This window comes from Melopsittacus undulatus, chromosome 9, assembly GCF_012275295.1.
Source record: "Melopsittacus undulatus isolate bMelUnd1 chromosome 9, bMelUnd1.mat.Z, whole genome shotgun sequence".
Classification (NCBI taxonomy): Eukaryota; Metazoa; Chordata; class Aves; order Psittaciformes; family Psittaculidae; genus Melopsittacus; species Melopsittacus undulatus.
In genome coordinates, this window is record NC_047535.1 from 44,840,842 (window position 1) to 44,868,613 (window position 27,772).

General features: G+C 47.8%; 1 protein-coding gene across 2 annotated transcripts in view; it reads left to right on the forward strand.

The window, feature by feature from the left end:
• SRGAP3 (SLIT-ROBO Rho GTPase activating protein 3) overlaps nucleotides 1–27,772 on the forward strand; it is a 114,738-nt gene that overhangs the window by 33,122 nt on the left and 53,844 nt on the right. For both annotated transcript variants that reach the window (XM_034065992.1, XM_034065991.1), the window contains exons 2-3: nucleotides 21,697–21,889; nucleotides 26,254–26,416. In XM_034065992.1, the coding sequence (XP_033921883.1) occupies nucleotides 21,697–21,889; nucleotides 26,254–26,416 (356 nt within the window). The remainder of the gene's footprint in view (nucleotides 1–21,696; nucleotides 21,890–26,253; nucleotides 26,417–27,772) is intronic.

A 27,772-nucleotide genomic window follows, 5' to 3' on the forward strand; every position in this document is an offset into this window, starting at 1 on the left:
GTATAGTATGTTATCCTGTTACTGCTGTATAAGAGGTTGGGTAGCTCATGGGGATACCCAAGGCTAACTCATGTAACTAACTGTAAAGCTCTGCTCTCTTAATGATCTGTGAAATCTTTCCTTGTCTGGATTAAGGAATGTGAGGTGCTGGAGTGAACTGTTTAATGATCTGCTCCTTTATTCCATTTCAGTGGCTCAGGGCGTGATTCACATTCTTGTACAGCTCGCTCTTTCTCTTGAGCTTGAATACATTCTCCTTTGCATCTTAATAGCCCCAAAACACAGTGCCTCAGTTACCCTTACGTCATTTAGGGGCATTCAGCGTATCAAGATTTTCTCCATTGATCCCAGAGACACAATGCCTGGCACTGAATGCGCAGTGATTTGCTGGACACAGTGGGCAGATGAAGGCTCTTGGAGCTCATGCAGGCTGCGGTGGGAGGGCAGCCAGGAGATCTGTTTTCTTTGGGGTAAAAAAACACCATCTGTTTTTGTGAAGCTTCCTTTTGCTGCTCTTAAATCTTGAACAAGCACAACAATGGATTGGTTTGGCTCTTTCTTCTTCATGCTTTAACCACTTCTTACGGATTTCTTGCATCTTCCTTGTTTCCCTCACAAGAAAAAGGAGAGGAGGAACAAACCCAGCTAAGCCAGCTGTTTCACTTTCCCTCTTGTCCTGTTCCTGCTTAGGGAGCAGTTGGAGACAGAAGTCACTTGCTTAGAATTCTTGGCTCAGGTGCACAAAGTGGAGGCAGGGATCCCCCAAAAGACACGAACAGCAGAGGATTGAAGGAGTGTTTGGATGTTGGAGGCTTGGAATAGACCTGCTCAACGTTTGGCTTCTTTAAAATCAACGCAAAACATGGGGAAAAAAGCCCAAACCCAAACCCTTGAGCCCCAAATTCTTGTGTGGCTGTGTTTCCTCGAGCTCACTCCACCTTCAGTCATGTAAATTATCCCTCCCAGTGTTTCAGCGTAATCAATACAGGGCCATGTAGCCTGGACAACAGCCTGTATCAGGGAGTCAATGAGATTTACTGCCTTGGTGTTGCTCAGTCAGACAGAAGTGGAGACAGATGCAGCCAATTCAGCCTGTGCACAACTTAGCTGTAATTCACAGAGGATACTTGGGCTGCTGATAGATGAATACACTCTGGGCATCTGTGGGTTTTAGTGCAGAATATCCCTTGGTGTGTCAGAGAATGCTTGTTCTCTGTGAAGTAGAAAGAGCAATGTGTTTTGCTGTGGTCTGCACAGATTTCTCCTTAACGCTGGGTGCCTAAACATCACAAAATCTAGGAACAGGAGGATTAAAGGAAAGCAAATATGGAGAAATTGGGCAATTGATTTATTAAATATGGATTTATTGTGATGAATTGATTTATTAAATAAAGGAAAATCATATACGTCCCTATGTCAAGCAGGAATATCAAGAAAGGGTGTGATTGGAATGGGTCATTCTTGGTCTGGCTGATGACAGCAGGAGGGGGTTTGGTTACTGTTCTGGCTGTGTTCAAAATTTAACTGACTTGCTGTGATAAGCCATATTCTTGTCAGTTGGACTTGGTCTTTGTTGCCTGTGCTTACAGGTTACCTTATGCTGCAGCTCTGCTGACCTTGGGAGCTATGCAGGGGGGTGCCCTGTCCTTCCCTGTACCTGTGTAGGACTGTGTGGTTCCCGGTCAGATTAGTGGGACTTCTCTGCTTGTCCCCATGGACTCATGGGCCAGGAAGCTGTGGCTAGGGGCAGACACTGCATGCTGACAGGTTTGAAGACTGCAGAGTTAGGATCAGCGTCTTCTGCTGCATTGGGGTGAGAGGCTGCTCTTCATTGAGAAGGAAGTGCTGCAGTACATGGGCTTTGGCTTGATGCTTTGTCTTGAGAGCAGCTGACTTTTCTTCCTCTCGGGTGACTCTCACTGAACAATACATTCTATGCAATTGCACAATTTATCCTTCCTTTTTGCAGTAACTGTCAGTTGCAAAAGCTGGTGGCATCAGGGTTTGGTGAAGTGTATGACCCTTCTTGGGCTGCTGGAGATTGCTGCTTCTCCAAAGAGCTTCCTTGGTTTGGGTAGAGATATGGGTTGGGGTTGGAAATGGAAAAAGTAAGTCAAGGGGGTTTTATGTTTATTTCCATGCTACACCATTGTGAGAATCTCTCTTCTTTTGGGTGTTGTGGCCAGTGATGCTGTTGGAGCTGCAAAAACTCAAACCACCAAAAATCTGAACGTCCTGTTCTGAGTTCCCACCTTCATCTCTTCAATTTGGTATCAGGGGTCGAGGTCCTTGTGTTAATTTTACATAATACAATAAACTGTGAATCTGTGGCTGTGGATTTTGATCATAGAATCATAGAGTCATAGAATAGTTAGGGTTGGAAAGGACCTTAAGACCATCAAGTTCCAACCCCCCTGCCACGGGCAGAGACACCTCACACTAAACCATATCACCCAAGGCTCTGTCCAACCTGGCCTTGAACACTGCCAGGGATGGAGCATTCACAACCTCCCTGGGCAGCCCATTCCAGTGCCTCAATTTTGATGATTGTGAGCCTGTGTTTTGAGCCTGGTTTTTCAAGCCTGATTTTTCATTTAATTGCTTTCTGATTCTGCTGCTGCAGTTGAGATGGGAAAAATAAGCTTTTGGGGTTTACTGACAGTGACTCTTTAGAAATCAAATATATAGAAGAATAGAAAAATATAGTTTTATCTTTATGAAACATGTAAAAATATAGTACTGAGTGGAGACACCAATGAAATGTGGCAGGCTGACAAGCTTTTCATATCCCATTTGTTTTTCCAAAGGGCTGCAGCCTGTCTAGGGTTCTGCATCCAATTTTGGGCCTGGTTGGGAATCTGGGAGGTTCTGTGCCTGGTGGCCATGTGAAACAGAGCAGGATGCATTGGAAGCTTCCACATTTACTCCTCCTCTGGCATGCCTGACCCTGCTGGCTTTCCCATTTACCTACTTGGTTTTCATCTTCTGCTGTCTTAAAAGATCCTATGAAAGAGTCCGTAAAGAGAAAATTAAGTCTTTCTAATTGTAATGGGAAGACTTAATCTACTTAACTGCAACTGTAAATAACTTCAACAAGATTGATGCTAGAATTTCAGATTAATGATGCTAACTTTTCTTTCATTTTTAATCAGATGTCTACGTACTGTTAGTGTAGAAGAAACAGCAGTGAAGGTTTTGATGTTTGATAGCAGCTTTTCATACAGAGTGGAGTGGCTGAAGGGGAAGTCAGCAGCAAACACAATGTGGTTACGTTTTCTGTGCCCGTTCCCCCATTACAGTGCTTCTGGCGATGCCCATATGTTTTACTTTGATCCATTGTCCATAGGCTCTGGAATAGTTTCTTTAGCTCCCTTACTCATTTATTGTGGCTTTTCACGGCTGTCGTGTTTAGCTGTATCCATGCTGCCTGGCTGCAGGCAGTGCTGTCGTGGGGAGGATGTGGAGGGCATCCGTGATATTCCCATGAGGCACCTCAAATGTGGCTGTATCCCAGGGGTTATTCTATGCATCCTCTTTTGTATAGAGCTTGGAGACAGAAGAGACTGTGGCAGGCATGTGGGGTTCATGTTGTGTGGCTCTAACCTGACTGAGGGCTGTGCTGCTCCTTCTCTGCTCCCAGGCAGCAGCATTGATGTACAGCTCATCCCTAGTGGGGCTCTGCAGACACTGCTATGAATTACAAGTGGTCATGTCTCTGTTCACCAGCACACAAGAGCGTGCTGAAGGCTGGGGGGAAGAGGAGCACGAGGATGCCTTGTTCCCCTTCCTTGCACAGCCGCTCTTGCTTGGGTGGATGTTGATGTCCCTGTGTTACATGGGGCTCAAGAGGAGGAAAGTCTTGAGGCTATCGGAGGTGGGATGTGCAAGGACCAGTCTGATATGAGCTTTCCTTCAGCTGAAGCAGGCAATGGGTGAATGAAGCAAAGTGCTGGAGCAGCCATTGAGCTGCCAGAGCTCCCAGGAGGTGGACTATGGATGAGAAGACTTAATGTGCCTGTGCTTGCTGTGCTTTCCATTGCCCTGCTCTTTGCAGGCAGGCGCTTTTATTGCAGCCATGGGAGAGATCTGGGCTGAGGCTCACGAGGGCACCGCAAGTGGAACAGTGTCTGGTCATAACCTGCTTTGCTGCTGCTCTCCCAGGAATGCTAATCCTGCTTCTGGCTGGCCTTAAAAGCAGGAGAGAACAGGAAAACATGCATTTCTGCTGCCTAAATTTAGTCCCCAAAGCTTGTTTGGTCCCAGCGGCAACTCATGTGGTGAGCCACAGGTTGAAAGTGAGGGTCAGCCACATCTCCAATGTATCTCCAGCAAGGATGGGGGCAAATACTTGCTGCACAGACTCTGGCTGTGCGCATACTCCTCTCCCTGGAAAGAGGAAAAGGGAAGGGAAAAGAACCAGTTTGTGTTGATTTGTTTAGTTTCTGTTGTACAGAGTGAAATAAAACAGGCCCTGTGCTGAGTGCCAGGCAGCTCCAGGAGTTCCTCCAGGTTCTATCTGGGAAAGCTGCTCAGATAGTGCTGATAAAGAGCCTGAAGAGTGCAAAGCTCTGCTGAAAACCTGCTCTGTGCAAGCAGGTTCTGCTCTGTGGCTGCAGAGGTTTTGCTTGGCCAGAGCAGGCTCCATGGACCTGGTCCCCCTGCCCTCAAACCGGGGCTGGCCGGGTGCCTGCTGGACACACAGCGTCTGAGCTGGCCAGGGCATGGTTCCCAGCAGAGCTGCCATCCGCACAGAGCCCATGGGTTTGCTCAGCTTTAGCATGCCAGGGCTGTTTCTACTTCTCATTCGGTTCCTCCTCGCCTTTGTCCATTTCCTTTTAACCCATCACATCTCTGCTAATGTATGTGCCATGCTGCTTAGAGGCAACTGAAAAAATACGTGTATGAAGAGACTGCTTAAATGTGTTCTTGCTGCAGTTCCTTTGGGCTGGATTCTACCTTCAGTAGCACTCGGAGTAATCCTGGTGGTGGTTTTAGGTGGACAGTATCACATTTTTCCTGGCTCTAAATGTTAGAGCCTTTCTAGTTGAAGTGATTGGTAAGGGACTTGGGGAACTGAATTGCTTACATTGTGATTTTTACCTTGATTTCTGTTTTTAATGCTTTCTACCAAGTCTATCGGGTTTGTTACCTGGGTCCTGTGTTTTTTTTGCTTCAACTGTGTATCTCTGGGTTCTTCATCCACCATCATTGCCACTGTCCCTTGCACTGCTGTGAAACCAAAGGACATCTGTCATCCCCTGGAGGGGGGGTTCCAGGGCAGCGGTCCCTGCCTTGTGGACATCCTGAACCGTGTTCCGTGTGCCCTGCAGCATGCTCATGGCAGGCTGTCAGGTATGGCTGTTCTGCAGCATTGCTCACACTGGCCTTCCCTGTTATAGTGGATACACTTCACTGACAGATCTGCCAATCCACTGCCTGTGCTGATGCTGCAGATCTGGTCTCTGTGCTCTATACGAGTCCCATGTTCTGCCTTCTTATCCCATCCCTGGGAGAAAGGACTCACGCTCATGTTCTCTTCTGGTGTCCTCAACATAAAAAGGACATGGAACTGTTGGAACAAGTCCAGAGGAGGCCACGAGGATGATCAGGGACTGGAGCAGCTCCTGTATGGAGACAGGCTGAGAAAGTTGGGGCTGTTCAGCCTGGAGAAGAGAAGGCTGCATGGAGACCTCAGAGCAGCTTCCAGTATCTGAAGGGGGCCTACAGGGATGCTGGGGAGGGACTATTCATTAGGGACTATAGTGATAGGACAAGGGGTAATGGGTTCAAACTTAAACAGCAGAGGTTTAGATTGGATACAAGGAAGAAATTCTTTCCTGTGAGGGTGCTGAGGCACTGGAATGGGTTGCCCAGGGAGGTTGTGAATGCTCCATCCCTGGCAGTGTTCAAGGCCAGGTTGGATGAAGCCTTGGGTGATATGGTTTAGTGTGAGGTGTCCCTGCCCATGGCAGGGGGGTTGGAACTGGATGATCTTAAGGTCCTTTCCAACCCCAACCATTCTATGATTCTATGTTCACACTCATACATACACACACACTGATTCTCCTCTACTTCCAGTGTTACAGTCTGGTTTTGAGAGGTAGTTTCTGTGCTAGAATTTTGTTGTAAAATGCTGAGTAATTTCTGGCTGACATAGCGATTTTTGTTAAGGAAAAAGGAAAATCACTCTCCAAAAAGAATTCACTCTGAAAACCAGGATTTTTTTCTACCTGTATAATTCATGTCAGTGTTCTGACCATTTCTTTTAGGTATCACATGCTTGGCTTTTCCCTACTGTTCACAGAATCTTTGGCCAAAGCTTATTAGAAACTGAGGAGGAGCCCTTATGGTGACATTAAACTCATGTTACTATACAGATTTCAACAGCTCAGCTGCTGGAAATTGCTCTTTGAAGACTGGACCAGGAAGCAGAAGTTGTGTCCACCAGTGTTACTGACAGGTGGAAGCTGAATGTGGTGGTATTGGGATGTTGGTTTGTGGACTGCTTCCCGAGCTGGAAGTTCACATAGATATAACCTGCTCTTTCTTTGAGGGACTAGTAGAAACTCAGGATCCTGGCTTAGAACAAATCTAACTCCCAAACATTCCCAATGGGAAATTGGGATTCAGACATGTGGATTTGGCCATTCTTCCCAGCAGTCCTTCCTGAGTCATCATCCTGCCTCTGATGGAAGTGTCTGTAGTTATCTCAGTGCAGCAGGGATGTTTCTTCAGTTATTGGAAGATAGGGTATTAAATGTCCAAATTCTGCTTCATTTTTACTCTTCTCCGATAATGCTGAGCATCTTGCCAAGTGCTTTAGAAACAGTGCAGTCATCAGCACGTTGAATTCATTAGGGGTTGGCATTTGGACACTGTGTGAGAGCAGCTGATGCCCCAGGGAAAAAATTGCAATACATTTGCTTGAGGACCAGTTTTGTTTATGGATTTATCTGGGTCGTTTTTTGCCCACACTTGAATTTGTTTCTCGTGTTAGGAAAAGATATTTTGGCTCTGGAGTTCAGCTGTTTAATTTGTTTTTTAAAGAAATAATTCCCCTCTGCTAAGTTTTATAGTGAGCAGGCAATACATAAAGAGTGTTTTGTCTGTGATAATGCACAGCAGTCAGGTACTGTGAGCTATACTGCTCCTGGCACCCCTCCTGCTTTCCAGCCTGCTTCCATGGCATGGTGCCCTTTCCTCCTCTGAGTGGGGCTTTCTTCTGGAAGCAGGTTTGCCTTCTTGGCCTTGGAAAGGAAGGACCATGTCATCCTTCCACAACACCTTGTTTCACGCAGTGAGCACCACGGGAGGTGGCCACTCTCTGCTGTGGTTGGTGTTGCCAAAGAGCAGGGAAGGTGTGGCTGATGCCATAAATGCCTGTTGGTGTCTGGTCCAGGCTCTCTTGGACACCAGGCTTAAGCTTTCCATCTGGTGCGTGCATGGTTTGAAGGTCTATTTCTGTTTGTAAACTTAACATAGTCACAACACATCATTGTATTTGTTGTCAGTCAGTCTTTATTCGTGGAGAGTTTTGGGAAGTTTTGGTTGTGAGTTAAGAATAAACACTGTTTGGGTTTTCTGTTTGCTTCCCTTTCCTGTCCAAGGAGCACAGGCTGTTCTAGTAGGGCAGAGTTGTCTGAGTGTGGTGATGCTGAGTGCACATAGAAGAAAACTGGGTGCTTTGCTTCACCCAAAGCAGGTATTGTTCCCTGCTGCTGGCAGTGTCTCTTCATGAGCCAGGCTGGCCATTTCCATCTGCATCCAGCATCAGTTTTTAACAGGGAATACACTGACAGTTACTCCTGTAGCTTTGGATTGCAAAAGCTTATGACAAATGCCACCACCTCACCAGCTGAAACAGCCACCATCATGTGGATGGGTTGGAAGGAGAGGGATAGGGAGCGCATGAGGAGCAATGTGAGATCCACTGTCGCGGTGGCTCTTGGCAGCAGGGCTTTGGCACCTTGTTCTTGAGTGCTTGCCCAGCTTATTTGTAATCATTTCAAAGCTTCACTGCTGACACCTCAGCTTTGATCTTTGTTCTCAGACACCAGGAAGCTGCCCTCATCTTCCCTTGCTCTCTGTGTAAGATGGGCTGCTCAGGGGCTCCTCTGAGGAGGATCCCCCCAGGTAAACGTGGACTGAGCACCTCCAGCGCATTTCATATGGGCCTGAAAAGGTGCATCAGTCTTGCTGCTGCTGGTGGAGTGCTGTTGTGATTGGGAAATAAGTCTTGAGCCAAATGTAGTGGTTTTGTAAGCATGGTGTCTGCTCAAACTGGGACTAACTTGATTTAAGACGTTTCTCAGGGCAGAGGTTGGTGCCATGAAATTTCAGTTGGAGCAAAGTTGTCATTGCATCCATGTCATGGTTTTACTTCCTTTTGTTCACGGCACCACCAACTGATTCAAAAACCACTGATGATTACAGGTCCTGCACCGCAGCAGATGAGTGGGTAAGGCAAACCTTGTGCATGCAGAGTCTCCTGCCGTGGGAGCCTGTGCTGTCTTAGCAGTTGCATTTTGCCTTTAATCATTTTGTGGTATTAAGTTTGTTTGTCATCTAGGAAGATGACTTGATGGTGTAGAAAGATAAGTGAAATGTGGTGTATCACTTCTGGTGGGATGGAATTCCCCTCTCTGAAGTGCTGATGAATAGCAAAATGGAAATCAATGCGTTAGCTCTAACCAGAGTATCAGATGATCAGGTTTGTTCTGCAGCTGCTTTTCTCATGGCCTTGTTAACGGATGTTCTGCAAGTTTAAAAGCAAAAAAAAAAGAGATTTGGTTGCTTTATTTTTGAGATTTTATTTCTCTTTCATTTGCATTTTGAATACCAATGGGAAGGATCTGGGGGGTGGGGGAAGGGGAAATTACCAGTATTTCATTAAATGTGGCCAAACCTGTTGCCCTTGATGCAGTGGCTGCCTGAGAAGTGCTGGATGCTATAAGGTGACTGCTTCATTCAAAAGAAGAAAGGGATGAGGGAGTAGAGTTTCTCTTGTGTTTGGTGTGGAGCTGGGAGGGGCTGCTTCAGAGCAAAGCAACCATACTGGTGCTACGAGCTGGGAGAGCCACTTTGAAATGAGCCATTACTCTAAGTCTCAGGATCAGGCAGCCTGACCCACTGAGGTTCAACACAACTCCATGGAAGGTTTCTTCTCTGTTAAGTCCCATTTATGTGCTGTGTTGAGGCCTGGAGTAGCTATACGTTGTGTTACATGGCTTGAGTCATTCCTGCAGAGGGGTTATACGTTGTGCTGGTGGAGAAGAGGAGGTGGGACAAAGTCTTCTGCTCTGGCATCCACCTCCCTGTCTCCCCTCTAACCATATGGCTGCTTTTACCAGGAGTCCTAATGGCCTGGAGAGGAGGAGTAGGGAGTGAGGTGACCGTAAGCACTGCCTCGTGCTTCCTCCAGCTGGTGTTTCCCAGAGCACTGTGCTGGTATCTGCTCTGCTCTCCACAGTTTCTTGGTCTGACTCCTGCAGACTCTTGGGGAAGAGTGATGGAAGAAGAGGATGACTTGCCTGGCAGGTCTTTTTCCATGGGTGACATTTCTTGGGGTGCCACAATGCTGGACCCTTCAGCTTGTGTTGTTTTGTGGAAAGCTGCTGTGTGTTGTCCCTGTACAAAGGCACTGGCTTCTTTGTCAGGGAAGGCAGGAGCACCTTGCTGAAGCCTTCTGACCGTTGGTTACTTATGGAGCTGTAAAGCTTGTTCATACTGGGTTGAGGTGGGCTGATGCCAACCTCATGAAGCTTAACCACGACAAGTACAAGATCCTACACCTGGGTCAGAGCAATCCCAGGCACAGCTGCAGGTTGGGCAAAAAAGAAATTCAGGGCAGCCCAAGGAGAAGGACTTGGGGGTGTTGGTCAATGAGAAAATGAGCATGAGCCAGCTGCAGTGTGTGCTCAAAGCCCAGAAAGCAACCGTATCCTGGGCTGCATCAGAAGGAGTGTGACCAGCAGGTCAAAGGAGGTGATCCTGCCCCTCTGCTCTGCTCTCGTGAGACCTCACCTGCAGCATTGTGTGCAGGTCTGGTGTCCTCAACATAAAAAGGACATGGAAGTGTTGGAACAAGTCCAGAGGAGGCCACGAGGATGATCAGGGACTGGAGCAGCTCCTGTATGGAGACAGGCTGAGAAAGTTGTGGCTGTTCAGCCTGGAGAAGAGAAGCTGCGTGGAGACCTCAGAGCAGCCTTCCAGTATCTGAAGGGGGCCTACAGGGATGCTGGGGAGGGACTCTTCATTAAGGACTGTAGTGATAGAACAAGGGGTAATGGGTTGAAACTTAAACAGGGGAAGTTTAGACTGGATATAAGGAAGAAATTCTTTCCTGTGAGGGTGCTGAGGCACTGGAATGGGTTGCCCAGGGAGGTTGTGAATGCTCCATCCCTGGCAGTGTTCAAGGCCAGGTTGGATGAAGCCTTGGGTGATGTGGTTTAGTGTGAGGTGTCCCTGCTCATGACAGGGGGGTTGGAACTGGATGATCTTGAGGTCCTTTCCAACCCTAACTATTCTATGATTCTATGTGGGAGCCAGCAGATTCTGTGAAGAGAGTACCGCTTAGAATCACAGAATCAAAGCATCAACTAGGTTGGGAAAGACCTTTAAGTTCATCATGTCCAACCAATTTGCTGCCCTTGCCTCAGATTTTGTGTGTTTGGCTGAGTTTCCAGGGGTCAGGAGGCTCCTGGTACCAGGACACCAGGACACTGTTTCAGGAATGCAGTGCAGTAGATGGGATTTGCACTCCCTGAAAATGGCTGGAAAGCCATTATATAAACCCGTTTTTACCCACACTCCACTTTGTGTCTCAAAAGGGATGAAAGCAGACATCATTCTTGTAGCCAGTGCTATGATGGGCTGACCACAGTATTAAAAAGTTAATGGAAGAAGCCTAATGAACTAGACAGTGCACCCAGATGCACTTGTTCACCCTATGGTCTGTGTGTGCCTGTCTTGACCAGGGCTGCTGTGCCCAGGGAACAGGGCCAGCAGAAAGCAGCTGAACCCAGTTAGTTACTTGCTCACTCTTCTGTGGGTTTCAGGGGATTCCTGTTAGAAACCCAATCTGTTGGAGGGAGCAGGAGAGAAGAATGGGCTGTGAGCAGTAGTTAGCGTGTTCCTGTTGCGTTGCTGCCAAAGTCAGCAGGAGAAGGCTGTGACCTCCTGCCTGGCTGCTGTGCTGCTGGGAGGAGATGCTGCCAGGGTTTCTCTTGTCTTCGCCATGTGGCAGTGGCATGGCTACTCAGGAAGCTGTTGGGATGGGATGGGAGGTGTTCAGGGGCTAGAACACGGCACCAATGTGACTTTGGGCACCCACCCTCTGGTATATCCGTGCCCTGCTCTGGGTACCAGCACAGTCGGTTCATTTCTATCATGCTTTGGTTGGAGTTAATTTGAAGGAAAGGATGGCTTGTGTAAAACTGCTTATGCAAATGTCCCTATAGAAGGGGAATTTTCTTCATGGCTTGGCCACTCTCTTCGTGCAGGTTGGCAGGGAGCCCCTTGTGCACCAGGGTGTTTGGTCCAAGCTTGCAGGAAACCCAGGACCTGGCTGTGCCCCTTGCCAGGAGTGACAGTGAGCAAGGAGGAGCTTGGGCAGGTCCAGAAACCAGCTTGATTCACAGCAAAACAGAGGGGGTGATCTCCCTGCGGTGGTACTTGGGGCTTCCATAATCCCATGTCCTTGTGTCTCCTCCTGGGGGATGCTGCTCCCAAGCCCATTGTTCTCCCTCCAGAGAAGGGGCTTTCCTGGGAGGGAGAAGATCTGTTTTCTGATGCTTTCACTTCCTGTTGTAGTGGTTATGAAACCAGAGGTTATCTTACAGCCCAGTGAGTCATGGTATGGGGGCACAAAGGCAGAACCAGAGCTGTTGGGTGGAAATGCCTCTGGTTTGGTGCTGTGTCCGGGAGCTGGCTGGGTCCTGATGCAGTCCCTGCGACTGGGGATTAAAGACACACGTGAAAAAAACTGTATGGAAAATGTGAATGCCACATGGATTGTTTTCAGGCTTGGGAAGTGTTTTCTTCCCTTCTAAATCCGAAACTTCTAGTTTTGGATAAAAGACTTGTCTCACTCTGTTGTACTGAGAGCCAAATCTCTTGTCTTTTCCTAGGCAGGGTTGTTAACAGTGACATGTAAGAGATGGGGGAGGCTTGCTTTGAGCTGTTTTCTTGCTTTGTCTCCTGTGCTGTTTGCTCTGTGCCTTCCCTGAAGCTTTATGTATTCACCACGAGAGCACTGTCAGGCTGGCAGGTTGGAGCTCTGTGTGGCAGGGAGAAGCGTGACTGGCAGCTTGTGTTCCAGGTCCTTGTCCCTCCTTGGCTGCTTAAGCTGAGCAGTGTCACCATTGGGACCTGCTGTGAAGCCTTGCCCTGGATTCAGCCATCACAAGGTGGATGTTCCTCTGGCAGCACTATCCCTTGGATCCCTCTGCTGCTGAACCACACTGGTGGAGCTGGTCATGGAGTGAGGTGAGACAGGTGGATGAGAAGGATGGTGCTGGGGAACAGGAGTGTGTCTTCAAACACACACAGCAGTCCATGGAGTTTGACTGCAGGTTCCCAAGCACCACACCATGGGGTGTTCTGGGCACTCTCTGGGCCTGGAACAAGTGGTTTTGGTTGGTGCAAGAGCCTGCTTGGTGTTTTAATCATGAATCCAGGCTAGTGGTGCATTAGGAGTGTGTTTCTCCCAAGGGAAATAGTGCGTACTGTTGAAAAACAGGATGACATAACACTAGAAAATACATAAGAGGTAATTCTGGGGTGAAGAGGGCTCGGCTTTTAGTGAAGACAGCACATGAATAGGCTGAAGCAGGGAGTAATAGAAATTGGATCTCAAATGGCCTTAGTGCATTCCATATTTGTAGAAGAATTGGATTCTCCTCCGAGTCCAACTTACCATGCTATATTTGCAATAAACTATTGGGTCTAATCCCAGTTGTGAGAAAAATAATGGCTTTTGTTGCCAAGCATATTTTCTCACTTGTCACAAATCAGTGGGGTGAAACATATGTTGGAGCAGCGGCTGTCCCAGGCTGCCCGTGTGGAGGATCAGCCAGCAGCACTGTTCTGGACAGATAATTCAGCATCACCAGGCAGGGCTGGTGGCTGGGCCTGAGCTGACAGCAGGGCTTGGTCCTGCTCTCCCGGCTCATGGGAGCATGCAGTGCTGCTGGAGGAGGTCTCTGGAAGCTTTCATCCCAGCCAGCCTGTTGCTAGAGAAACCTCTGCTTTTGTCTGTCCGTGTCTGGGCAGCCAGAGCCTGGCCCTGGGGGCTGTGAGGGGGGCAGCGTGCCAAAACCAGCATCTCCTTGAGGAGGAGGGTGCTGGCTGCAGGGGGCTGGCTGTGGGATGCAGCTGGTGGGGCTGGGGTGTGCGGGGCTCCCAGCTGCTGGCTCTGCCGGCTGGAGCATCTCTGCATCCCCACGGCTTCAGGCTTTCCTGCATGCTGGAGCGCACTTGGCTTCTATAGGCTTTTGCATTTCAGTTCAGGCTGTGCACCTCTTAACTAACTGTGTTTTTCCACTGCGTGTTTCTCATTGTTTTTTGCCCATGTAGAATTTGGTATATTTAATAAGGCCATCCTGATTTTCCCATGTGTTGCCCGTATGTGAACTTTATAAGTCCAGGGGCTGGTCCTGGCTCCCATGGAGAGTCTTGCCTCTTCTGACAATGGGCTCTGCTGAGACCCAACTTTAGTTTCTGGTACTGGAGTAACTGTGTGAGTTGTTAAAAGGCCATGGTGTTGGGCTGTGAGCATTGTGTTGAAGGTGCAGCAGCAAAAAGTGCCACTGTTCATCTCATGTGGCACTTTGACCTAAGATGGGACAAGCACAAGTAAATGTAACTGTAAACCATTGTACCTTCTGCTTGCTTTACTGTTTGTGAAGAAAGTAATTTCTAGGGTAGCAGTACACCAAGGATCAGCCAATGTACTTCTGTGTTGGTGTTGGTTTCCACTGTGGTTGATGCCAGTGAAGGAGCATGGCCCCTATCAGCACTGAATTAAGAAGTATTGGAGCCAGAGGTTACTGGAAGAAGGGGAGGCTTGCAACATAACTGCCGGAGAACAAGATTGTCTCACTTGTTCCATTTGCTTCCAAAGGATGAAATCCTCGCTCCGTTGAAACTGGTGGGAGTTTTGCCACAGTCTCAGCTGGGGCTAGGATTTCAACATGGTATTTGTTGAAACTCGGAGCTTCTGCTGCCCAGGAGAATGTGAACTGTGTGAAAACACAAGGAATAAGTGAATAATGATACTGAAAAGCACTCGTTAGAGGTAGCATTGATCTAATGTCATTCAGCTAGAGTTTGTTATATGTAAGAAATGAGACCATATGGAAAATATCCTTCAGCAAAGCTGAGGGTGGGACCAGCTGAAGCAGTGGCATGTTACTAATGAACTGGAGCTGAGTGTGTTGTCTTCATCTTGACCTCTTCACATAAGCATGGTAATTCTAATGTGAGCACTCAAATTGGCCACAGTTTGTCCCAAATAATTTTGTTCTTTGTAAAACACTGCATCACCAGTGTTGTCAGAGGTATGCTATTTGGATGTGTGTAATTGTTCTCGGGCTCTGTGCGTGCCTGCCAACAGTGTCCTCCCTCGAGAACGGATGGAGTGAACAGCCTAGGAAAGTTAAAAATGAGACTTTACCCTGACCTGCTGGCCAAGATGTTAACATCGACCCAAACACCACTTCTGAAGTCTTGAAGAGGTTTGGGGGTTTGCCTTTGCTTTGCTCTTTCACCAGCACACTGATGAGTATCAGTTTCCAACCCAAATGCAGAGCTCCCTCAAGGTGCAAGAGTTGCTCTTGCTATGTGATGGTGATCATATGAACTCCAGCATTTCTGAAGGTCTGTGTTTCCTGAGGTTCAACGTAAGTGCCCCTGGGAATCAGCTCATCTCAGGACCCTGTGTGAGCTGCTGTTGGTGATGCACTGTGTGCTGTAAGCCTGGGGTGCTCATTGTTCAACACCCCTGAGCCCTGAGGAACAGAGCTCAGTGCAGCCGGTGGGCACGTGGGGCTGGGCACAGCATTGCTGTCTTCCACTGGTGCAGAGAGCTGCGGATGTCTGGGGCTGGAGAAGAGTCTTACATTAAGAAAGCAACAAAGACACACCTCTCCATGGAGACGTTTCTGGTGCTTTGTGCAACAGCCTACTCTGTTGACATCAAACATTGCCTTCATGTGCTGATGCCGCAGGGGCTGATGCCTGATAGAAAATGATACCTGGGTAAGTCTTGTATTGAAGGAGGAGCAGCCTGACATTACAAAACCCACGTGGAAAGGATTGCTTCCTCTGTGTAGCTGTTTGCTGCAGAAGCACATTGTGCTGCTGCAAACTACACACACAGAATCTCATGCAGGCTCAGTGTTGTAGTTGGGTTGTAGTGACCATAATGTCAAAACATGCCACCCCTAAGCCCCTTGCCCACCACAGGCTAGCAGAGCCATCGGGGACTGGCTGCCCAGCCATCCCACCCAGCCGCTGGCCATAAGCATCACTGTGTTATGTTCAGGGTGTTGGCCTGAGCTGGCTTTTGAATAGCTCTGTCAAGTTTCTGGGTGGGGTTTTGTGTTGTGCATTTTGTTAATGTTGCCATTCATTTACAGTCCTGCCCAAGGCTGGATGTGAGATGTTTTTCTTGTCTCTATGCTTGTCCCTAACACTCCTGTACCACTTGGCTGCTGACAGTGGGGCTGGTTGCAGTGGGTTGAGCATTCTTGGGGCACTTTGACTGATGAGGGACTTGTGCCTCCTCTGGGATCCTGGCAGTCTGTGTTGATGGTGGGGCTCAGTGCTGGGCCATGTTAAACATGGTCCTGGAGGCAGTGGTGGCTGGCATCCTGCCCTGCTGGGCCTCGGGGCTGGAACAAGTCTGATTGCTGCTGACATCCCACATGGTTTAATGAACAGCCATTGGCTGTGATACGGTCCAGTTGACTTGAAAATACTTGCGAAAGCCAAATCCCCAGATTTTCTGATTCCGGATGCTCCCTCTCCCGCTGGATCAGTGGTCCCACAGCCTGTCTTGAGCATTGCTGCTGGCCTTGGTTTGCCAAGGAATTTTGTTTTCTCCAACATCCCTGCTGTTGTGTTCCAGAAGAGCAGAGGAAATCATATTTCTTACATTTGCAACCTCTGATTCTGCATTTCAAACAACAGGACTGCTCACACTGGAAACTCCTTTCTCATAATGAGAACCAAACAAACTGGGAGGAAGACAGCAGCAAATCTTGGAAGCCAGCTGGCCAGCAGAGCTCAAGGGGACTCAGAGGTTTTAGCATCCTTGTTTGCAGAATGGCTGCCTCTCTTCTCCCTTGGTGCTGTTTGTGGTTTCCTATATTGTGATGTAAATCGTGGGAGCACTTTGGACAAACTACTGTTGGAAACGTGACCAGCGATGCAATTATATTTAATGTTCTGCTTTCTGGCAAATCCTTTCAGTTCTTCCTAAAGCAGTTTGGGAGTTTTCTGTTTATTGGTTTCTGCTAAAAGTTCCTATAAATTCCAAGTTGGGAAATGCAGATTACAAGGTGGCTGTTTTCTGTTCACATCCTAATGGTGCTGTGCGGAAACCAGAGCTGGAGAGTTTTCCTGGTGAGGTTTGCTCTTCATGGAAAGAAGCTTAAGTTGAATCTAGCAAGGACAGCTCTGAACATGGGATATTAAAAACCCCCACATGTGCTAGTTGAACCAAGAAAGGGGCTGAGCCAGTTTGGGTCATTCTTTGAGAAGCCTTTAGCTTTCACAGAATAACTTGTTAGTGATGCTCTCTGAGGTATCCTGTTTCCTTTCAGTTTGCCTGTTTGTTTTTATTCATTGTAAATAAGGACCCACCACCATTATGTGAATTCCAGTTCTGTACATGTTTCTTCAGCTGTGAGTAGGAGCAGTTCTATTGCTGCAATTTCATAGGAACCATTCTGTAGGAGCGTGCAACTGGGAAGGTGAGGCTGACCACAGATTCCTGCAGCTGAAGAGCAGGAATGAAGGGGTTAATCCCCTAGTAATGGTGGGCACCCCTCAGAGTTTTAACACTTAAGCTCTTTCCTTGTAGATGTTACTGTGGCCCAAAGGAACATGAACTTTCCTGTGCCCAACTGCCTGTGCTCTGGGCTTGTCTCATCCGCTCACTTGTAAAGGCCAGTTTCCATGATGTACATCAGTTGAGTGCCTGGAGGCAATTCTCCTCGCTCTGGTTCCAGGAGCATCTCTTCCCATGAGCATCCTCTGCTTTCTAGCTCTGACTTCCAGAGTTTTAAGGTGTTGGGGTCAGACACTGAAAAGTTCCTTGTCTAACATGGAAAACATAATTGGCCCTCAGTTGAAGGTTATTATTAAAGCCTGTTAATCCCCCCCTAATGGACAGGGCTGATGCAGCTCACGATGCTGCTGGCCAGAAAACTGCTTGCAAACAGCACTGGTAAAGCCGGTGTGGGTTTTGGTTGGGACTGTTGGCTGGCACCCATCAGGGTATCTGTCACCTTGGATGTCAGTAAGAGGCCCAAGGGGTTTGGGTTTGCTGGGGATCCGCTTTCCCTGTCCCCGCTGTGTGAGCGGGAGGCCAGGTTAGAGGGGAGGGATGGAGGGTGTCAGGATCAAACAGCAAGTGATGGCTGCTCTGTCGGTGGGGCTGCTCCCCAGCTCTGTGCAGGCAGGAGAAAATGCATGTCCCCTGCGTGCTCCTGCCCGTTCCCTAGGCAGCAGGCGTGAAGGGTGGAAAAAGGCTTTTCTGTCTGCCTGCTTTTCCTTCTTCATGATTATCTGAAAAGGCCACTTAGGAGCAAGTTCATTTTAATTGAATGGAGGGCGCCTCTTAAATGCAGCAGCAAAGTAATGGTGGAAGCAGGGGAGCGACAATGCAGGCACTGTCGGGGGCCGTGTTTGTGAGTGGCTGACTCAGAGACCTCCAGAGCACTGAAGAATGTTGTTTTCTGTGTTAGTGCTTCTGTCTTTGCATTACTGGTGCCAGCAGCCCTCACTTTTGTTTTCTACTTCAAACCTGTTCCATTTAACATGCAGCAAGAGCTCCTGGGGTCGGTGGCTGCCTCCTTGTGTTTGTGAGACTGCTCATAACTCAGTGGCTTTGGGGTCATGGGTAGCAGGTTCTCCATGTCTGGAGAGACTGCCCTTTGCATTCTTAGATGGTGCTGGCCTGGCAGAACTTCTGCAGGGAAACTTGAAAGTGTGAAAGCAACACATTGCAGGAGTGCACAAGACAAAGGAGCTCTGTTGACTAAGGTCAAAACGTGCTTTGCTGATGCTGGGATGCCCAAAAGCATCCTTGCCTGCTGGTGGGACTGGTGTGTCACTGTTGAGTCCTTGGTGCCAGGACTCTGGGGTGAGCCGGTGCACATGGGATGATGAAGGAGAGGGAGCTGAGTCCTGCCTGCTCACTGGTGTGGTGATCCTCACTGAGCCTGTGGGTCTGATGGGCACAAACTGCACGTTCCTGTTATTCGGAGCAGGGGGTGGTGAAAGCTACAAGAGCCTCAGTGAGTCTCTGTATGTGTTGCTGCTGTCTGAATTGCCTTGAATGACCCTGTAAGAGTCAAGGAGAAATCTTCGTGCAGATACAAAGATCAGATAAGCAGCAGTTGCTCAGATTCAGGAAAAAAATGGGAGTAGATAGGAAATGGAAAAGATTGGATAAGCATTACAGATAATTCCTTGTATTTCTGTGCATTGTCAGGGTTATTAAGAGCTGTTGTGGAGACCACTTCAGGTTGTAATCCACTATGAAAAGAGTGAGCTAAAGATGAAATCTCTGTGGCTTTAAATAAAAATGTATATTGAACTTGCTCAGGAAAGCAGAGTTCCATAAAGCAAGTCCTGTGTTGGCACCAGCAGGAGTAGGAATGTAAAATCCATATGGGATGTAATGAAATTTCCACTGACCTTGTGTGGGAAGGAAACTTGTTGGCAGGGGAATGTGAACATTTCAAAAAGGTTTTGTTATGAAACCGGTACCTTTGTATCCTGTAGGAACACAGCAGTGGGTTTCTAAGGCTCAATTCAAAGGCGGTTTCTCTTTTCTACCCTCAGCCCTGGTGAGCCCCATCGCTGACTGCAGCAGCTGTGTAAGGGGAATGTGCCTTCAGAAGGGGTGCATGTGGAACAGCGCTGTAACGTGGCATGCATGCTGTATCCCGGGAGCCGAGCTCAGCACCAGCTGCTCCCGCACCCGGGCTCTGCTCGGGTGGAAAGTGAAGGAGCTGTCACAAGCCGTGGCTGTGTAGGTGGCCGTCTCCTGTTGATCTCATAAGGCATCGCTGCTCCCATACACACAGTGCCTCAAGAGCAATCTTCCCTCATGGAACTGAAGCTGCAGTGCTGTGTATGTGTGATCTCTCTGTAAAGCCATAGCTGGACTGGACCAGCTTTCAGGTGTGGTGATTGAGGACTGCTTTCTGGAAGTTCACTCAGCTCCTCCTGGCATTCCTGTAGCATCTCTGTAGCAAACCCAGGCTAAATGGTGCTGTGTGGCATTAAAGCATCCTTCCTCTCTCTCGCTAGAGAAAGTGCCATAGCAAGGGGAGTGGATCTATTTTCTGCGTATGGGCACAAATGTGAACAACGGGATGGAGAAGCAGCATTGTCTGTGGGTGTGAGGTGTGCAGCTCTGTTTTGGCATGGTGCTGGATATCACAGGGATAGGATACCGCTTATTTTGATGCAAGAGTAAAGACCAAGACACTCTGACACCAGTCATCACTGCAGGGATGGTCACACAGTTCTTCAGGCATATTAAGGAATGGAAAATGGCTTTGCTAGTGGCTCAGTGCAATGTGTCGAGTCTCTTGCCAAGACTGTCTATGAGCCTCAGATGCATCTTTATGAACAGTTGTGCTATCCTCTCATAAAGTATCAAGAACATAAAGGAAGTGCTGTAAAAGCAGTGCCCATGGAGGATCCCACATAAAGTGACTGATTAACTTAGAAGATTTCAGCATTTGTTATTTCCAAGGAGCTTTTGTTTTTTAGGTGACCTTCACGCAGCCTGCAGCCTCCGGTCCCATTACTGCCATTGTTAAATTACCCAGTAATGAGATTGCTGCAGGTCCCTTTGAACTCTTTGGAGTTCACTTTTCAGGCTGCGAGTGGCTCAGTCTCACATGCAAGTTGTTATATGAAGAAATGTTGGAAAATACCAGACTTGCACGTTCCTATAATGACAATTTTAACGTCCTCCACGTGGGATCTCACAAATTTAGAGAGCTTGGAATTGCCCATAAATCTTCTGTGATTTCAGTCAGTGCTTTGCATCTTCATTACTTAATAATTTATTAATTCAGCATCCAATATAGAGAAACGACTCTGGACAGGAGCTCACAAAGTTGTGGGACAGCTTGATGCTGGCAGGGAACTGGTAGGGCTAGTCTGCCTTGTGTGCATAATACATTTGTATATGTATGCTGAAGATTATGTCAGTGACTGGAATGACACCACTATATTGTCTTGGTTAGGTCATTCAGCTTCCCAGTTACAGTGCAGTGATTTCAGGCGCATGTGCTCAGGCAGTACAGATACTTCTAGTTTGCTGTGGCTCTTGTGGGTAAGTTACTGTTTGTCATCTCACTATGCTGAGTTTGCAGAAGGAGCCAAGGGTGAGGTGTAGTCCTCTAGCAACTTTAGGACTTTCTTCTTGGTACAGGCTGAGTCCTGCTGCCACACAGACCATGACAGTTCATGTTTGCAGTCCGCTCCTGGTAATCCTTGTGGGTGGCCAAGCACCCCTCACAATGTGGGAGGCAGGTGAGGGCTCTGCTGCTCTTGCAGGACATGCCCATGGTCCGACAGTGCCCAGCATTCCAGGAACCTGGAGCCTGCTATTCTATACGGTCAAACCCTGGGCTGTATGGAGAAGCCTTTGAGCTGAACAGGCACAAACAAATGCCTGGCATCCTCCTTCCTCTTGTTGTGTCCTTGCTCTCCTTGGCTGGTCATCAAGCCTGAGATATACTGGGAAAGAGAACTTGGGGCTGCCCAGTTCAGTGAGCCCTGACGTGCAGCTTCTCCACAGGCTGTGTTACTCCTGTGTGCATGGTGGTGTGCTTGTGCTTCATCTTATTTGGTGATGCACTGAGGTTGGAGTTAACTGTTAGTGTGTTGTAAGCTCATAAGATGATAGAGGGACAGCTGGGGTTTGGGTACTGTCTGAGCTGGGGGTGATGCTAATTGAAATACTAAGCTTTGGTGCCACCAAAATAGTGTTCTTTCCCGTCTTGTTTCTGCTTTTGTCCTCTGTTGGCATTTACAGTGCCAGCTTCCTTCAGGTCATTGTCAGCTGTTTGGTAGGTATTCAAGTGTTCATGTATCAAGGAAAGATGTATTTATCTGTAACAAATACAGGACTTCAGGTAGTACTAGATAAATTGAAGTATCATTTTCTAGTTTCGAAGAGGCAATTGAAAAGCTCTGAGGGTTGGTCTCTGTGTACTTACACAGCACTTTATTTTAACAAAGAACAAGGTTTGAATACAAGACTGGTGAATGACACTCTTCAGCTCTCGCTTGGAAAGAAATCTGTTGGCTTTATCAAGCCTTGACTTAAACCCGAGGCTTGCAGAGCGTGTGCGATCGCTCTGAGACAGGAAATACAATCCCCTTGGCCAGTGCTTGTTGCTGACGTTGCATTTTGTCCCCCTCCTCTCTTGTGTCCTACAGAAATCCGAACTCAGCTGGTGGAGCAGTTCAAATGCCTGGAGCAGCAGTCAGAGTCGCGCCTGCAGCTGCTGCAGGACCTGCAGGAGTTCTTCCGCAGGAAGGCTGAGATCGAGCTGGAGTACTCCAGGAGCCTGGAGAAGCTGGCCGAGCGCTTCTCCTCCAAGATACGCAGCTCCAGAGAGCACCAGTTCAAGTAAGCAGGTGGTGCCGGGGGCACAGTGGGACTGGGACTGCCTCGAGCGCTAGATGGATGCTTGCTTGCAGCTGCACAGTCTGAAGGAGCAGTAAGATAAATACCATTGGTGACCTTGTCTGTCTTCACTGTGCAGGGGTCACAAAAGGAACTAGAAATGCCTTTTCCCAAGACTTTCAGCACAGCATTGCTGACCTGTGCTGCCTGAATAGACCTACTGTGCACTTCTTTGGGTATAATACAATAAATACAATGCAATAAAAACAGAAATGAAGGACTAGGAAGGAGTCAAGCCCCATGATATTTTTTTAAAGAGCATTGAATTCAGTCACTGATTTGATGGTGCAAATAATGGTAGGCCCATTTTATAAACCCTGGTTTCTCTACGTAGTCTAATCCTTAGAGTGCTTCACATTGCACAGACCTGTTCACAGGCTCAGACTTGGAAGCAGTTTCTGGAAATCTGATTTATTTCAGTGTGTAAAAATGAAGTACGTATGTTTTCTGTGCACACACCCGTACAGTGTTGAAGCGAGGCACATCCACAGTGGATATGTTTTGAAACAAAGCTTTGAAATAGGAAGCATGAACTGGATGCTGGAATTGTGTGAAACTCGAACTGATGATGAGAATGTGTGAATATGTGCAAGTGTTCAAAAGCGGCATCTTTTCAGTTTAACCACACACTCGAGAATGGCAGGAACAAAAAAGATCCAAAAAACCAACCCCAAACTGAAGGCAGGATTGAAGTCTGGAGATGGCTGTGCTGTGTGGTGTGGGTACGTACATAGCATGTGCTGCTAGGTGGGATGGCTGGTGGCTTGACCTCAAGGCTCCTGTGAATGCTGCTGTCCTGTTGCTGGCACTTGAGCTGGTCCATGCATGTCAGCTCAAGCTCCCCACCTTTACCTCTTTGTCTCGGTCATCTTCTGACAGCAGTGTGAATGAAATAGTCTCTCAACTGGGGTTATACCCTTCGCTCAAGATGAAACTAGTGTCATTCAATTCAATGCCAAAGACTACAGCCACTGTTCAGCTCCTTTCTCAGAATATGGAGGGGTTTGCTGGTCTGATGCACTTAGCCTTGATAGCCACTGGCTCTTCACAGTCTTTTCCTTCTCTAACCCCTTGTGGGTTTGTTTTTTCCTGGTTCTGCTGCAAGAGCAGCAATTTCTGCTGTTACGTTACTAAATCCTATTTATTCCATATTGCTAAATCCCATTTAATCTGTTTACTTGGTCTCTCTAGTGAGCAAAGCTTTACTGTTGTCTTACGGAGAGTGCTGAAAAGGAATTGCCATTCCAATGCTATCTATTATTTTTGCATCTGACTGTTGCCTGTCAGTTGTGTGGTGCCAGGCTGGTGCTGCTGTACCATGGCATCAGGGATAACTGTCCTGGGGGAGGAATTGCCCAGTATGGGTTGTTCAGAGGCAGAGCCCATGGATGATCAGGCTGTGTATGTGTGTGCCTCTCCCATCAGCTGAGAGCACTACTACGGCCCTGACATTGCTTATTGTACGTACAATACTGGGAGGATGCAGTTGTGCTGTACCTACAGGTGATCTTTACCTGGGCACAAGCGCTCGTGGTTTGTGATGGTATTGATGGTGCTAATAGAGTCAGCTTGATTTCAATGCTCACTTCTGCAGCGTCCTCACAGTCTCACTCTGTGTTGACTCCCTTAATATGTTTTCCTTCTGGATGGCTTTCTACCTGCCCCTTGTCAGGTTCATCTGCACTGCTTCCCCAGCTTGCTCATGAATGTCATTATTCTGATGAGGCTTTTGGTGCTCTTAAGAAATACAGTACCTTCAGCTCTTCCTTTGTCCCTGTGTAGCCATGTGCATCAGGCTGTGGCCTAGCCTTTAATAGCAGTAATTGCTGCAGTGCTCCTGCTGGGCTGTTCGTAGGGGTTCCAGAAGGTTGGCAGACTCATTCATGCTTTATATGTGGTTGTTTTGTCTGTACGAGCACACAGAGATTTGCTGGAGTTCCTCTCCACTCTTCAGCAGTGAAGTGGTCTGCACCAGCCCCAGTACCATGGGTGAGAACATCCTGGTTGAGGAGGAGTATGTGTGTGAAGGCTTTGGCTGCCCATTGTAGCTGTAGCAAGCATGGGCTGGCTTTCTGGTTGCAGGACTTCTTGGGAAGGACACTCTTGTTTGAACACAGGGGGTCTGAGGCCCATCTCCATCATGGCCACGTTGCCAGTGCTGTTGATGCACACAGACTGCTGAACCTGGGTGTGCAACAGACCTGTGTCCCAGTGGGAGATGTAGTGGGTTCTCCCAGAGAGCTTGCATGTGTTGTTAGGTGCTGGGGAGGGAGAAGCCTCTGAGGCTGGAATACATACATTGGGTATGGCTGTTGGCACGTAGGGATGGTGGCACGGGAGATCTCTGCCAGAAGGGGCCAAATCTCTGGAACCAGCACATCTTGTAGGGAGTGTTGGTTTAACCAGAGAAAATGGTGTAGGTGAAACATTTGGAACATATCACTTGGCTGCCTCATTTAGAGGATTTATCTCAAAGTTTCTCATCTGGATGATGTGAAATGTTCTGTTTCAGTTGTATCATTTATGGAGATTTTGATTAGCTTGCCTTCAGTACTAAACACAGCGCATGGGGAGCAGTGCAGGTTTCTCAGTGTTGAGATGGAAAGCGTCAGAATGAGTTAATATCTAATCAAGTGTGAAATGTTTACTGAAATTTCCTTCAAGAGAGGTTTTCTGATGCCTGCTAGCTTCCAGATGAGTTAGGGTCTGGGGATGCCCCTCTTCAGGGTCTCATCCAGCAGAGCTGAGTGCAGATGATCTTGCTCTGAGGATGTTGCCTGGCTCCTGGGGGCTCTCTGGGTTGCCTGCCCTGATGCCTACTCCATCTCACAGCAGTCTCTGCTGTCTGCAACATGACTTGGATTAAGAGCATCGTAAATATTCAGCAACCATGAATGTATTCATGTTGTGCACAGACACTTCATGGTAATGTTGAATGCAAAACATTTTCCCCAGCACTGTTTAGTGGACTAAATGCAGTACAACAGATTATGTGGCAAGCGAGCCTCTCCTGAAAAGGAAGTGACAGCTGTATTAATAGTGCAAAGTGGAAAAAAGAAGCATTCCCTTGGAAAGCATTGAAGATCTTAAAGGTCTTTTCCAACCTAGTTGATTCTATTCTATTCTGTTCTATGAAGGAGTTGCCAGGGGTGTTTCCTCTTCTGTACCATCTTCCAGCACTCAGTTTGGAAAGGGTTTAGTTGGGATCAGATTTGTGCTCAAGTGCCACCAGACTTCCCTGTAGGAAACACAGAAAGGAGCTCTGGGAGAGGCTCCTGGAAACTGGAGCAGGACCACAGATGGGATCCCTGCCCAGTGGGGCAGGGGACCAGCTCTCCTGTTGTCTCCGGCTGATGTGTTCAGGTCCCTCAAAGCTGTAGCCTGGGATATCTGCACTATATTTCTGTAATATTGCTGACTGACCTTTTTAAAGCGTAGGCATGGAGCAGCAGACCAGAGAGTGCACTGAGTGCTTCCAAAAGTTGAGTTAGGGCAGGCAAAACAAGCTGTAGGGCAGATTATATATGAAGATCCATATATACCCCATCCCTAGCAGTGTTCAAGGCCAGGCTGGATGGGGCTTTGAGCAGCCTGGTCTAGTGGAAGGTGTCCCTGCCCATAGCAGCAGGGTTAGAACTGGATGAGGTTTAAGGTTCCTTCCAACACAAACCAGTCTGTGATTTTGTTATATATGTGTGTTGAGTGAAACAAAGGGCTGTGCATGGGACAGCATTAGAGCTTCCATCTCCCCTGCACAGAAAGCCTCTGTCATACCACCACCAGCTGTGGGAGGCTGGTAAATAAGGATGAAGGTGTGGGAGAGAACATCCTGGCGCAATGAATGGGAAGTCCTTGGCCTCACTGAAACCCTCGTATGTAATATTTAGCCTGGGAGCTTCTGTGTTGGCAGAGAGATATTTAAGCACCTTGGTTGCATTGAAGAGGAGGTACCACTGTGTCAGCTGGTGGGCAGGCAGCCGTGTGTCTGAGCATGGGCTGTCTGCCCAGTCACATTCCTGGCTGGGCAGCAGCTCTGGTCCGGCACCCAGACCTGTTCCAATGACCCTGCGGTGTGTGCCACAAGGGCATGGCTCTGTGCTGGTAGAGAGCCCATAGTGTATGGTTTGTGGGATGGGAGGCAGCCCAGAGGAGCTCACACACGTTTCTTTGGGGACACAACGGGTTCTAGGGGATGTGGGTTTTGAAGGAAGGCAATGTTAGTTTGTTGTCAGCATTCATTTGAAGATTGTGCTTTTTTGACTCATTCACTTGGCCTTTTTGATTTGTTTTTTTCCCCAATTCCCTAGGAAAGATCAGCACCTCCTTTCCCCTGTGAACTGCTGGTACCTGGTTCTGACACAGACCCGGCGGGAGAGCAGAGATCACGCCACCCTCAATGACATCTTCATGAACAATGTCATCGTTCGGCTGTCACAGATCAGTGAGGATGTCATCAGGCTCTTTAAAAAGGTAACCAAAGCAGTGATGGAGACTTAGAATAGAATCATAGAACAGTTTGGGTTGGAAAGGACCTCAAGATCATCCAGTTCCAACCCCCCTGGCATGGGCAGGGACACCTCACACTAAACCATGGCACCCAAGGCTTTGTCCAACCTGGCCTTGAGTTCTGCTCAGTGAGGATCCATCCTTGCATTTTGGTCAAAAATAGAAGCTTATTGTGGAATTCTACACACCTGTGCCCTCCCAAAAGTCTAAAGAGGTACAAAAAGGCCAAGATTAAAAAGCAGAGAAAAGTAATAGGTCTTTCTACGAAGCACATGCAACATCTTAATGAGAAAACTGGAGAGGAGTTTGGCAGTGAAAATGTAAAACCATATTAAGGCAGGCCAAGTAAAATTCTGAGAGACAATTCACTAAAGACACAGAGCTAACAAAAATTCCTCCAGATCACAAGAAAGAAGCCTGCTGCAGGATGTGAAGAGGAATACATGGTGAGATGAAAAAACACTCTGTGGTAACAGCCAAAGGCCAACTGGCTTCTTTTCATTTGGTACTAGTTATGGAAAAGCTTAGACTAGAGATTTTCTGGGGAAGTGCTGCTGTTAACCAACCTCAGGAGCCTTATCCAACTGAATTGTCAGTAGATGTTGCAGAGCAAATCTATAAAAGGAGCTATTGCTTATAAGTCTTTCCAGGTAATATTTATCCAAGTGTATTAAATGAACTGAGATATAAAACTGTCTAGTGGCTAGTAGTGAAGTGTGACCTGATTCTTAAACTGGTGTCAGTGTCAGAGACCAGATCAGCAACGTGAATTTAAGAACAGACTTGTTGAGTGAAGCTTTAGTGAAGAGCAGAATGACAGGCTTGTGGGCAGATAGAGAGGAGTCAGCATGGCTTTCAGAGGAGTCACCCCTCAGAAATCTGGTGGAGGTATTTCTAGGAGCCAGTGATCTGCTGGCACAGTCCCTTCAGTGTCTTACAGGCTCCAGGAAAGGTCTCTTGGTGAAGTTCTTGGAGAAAAGAAGTTGTTGAAGAATACGGAGTGGTGGTTTCCTGCATTAATGACTGGTTAAAAGAGAGCAAAAGGAAGGAGGATTTCAGTGGAGTTCCTAATAAGTTATTTGGAAAAAGAGATGAATGGGAAGATGACAAAGTCTGCTGATGATACAGAATTATTAATGATAAGCAAATTAAGAATGAGCATCAGACTTGCAGGAATCACAGTCAGGTGGAGCAGAACTCTTCAGCTGAAAATGAGGGCAGAGTGTGTAATGTGGTAAGAGTGTGAAGACTCACAGCAGTTTGTAGTGAGTAGGAATGAGAACTTTGTTGTGCCTGCTTCCATAAGCCAAGGGAGGTCAG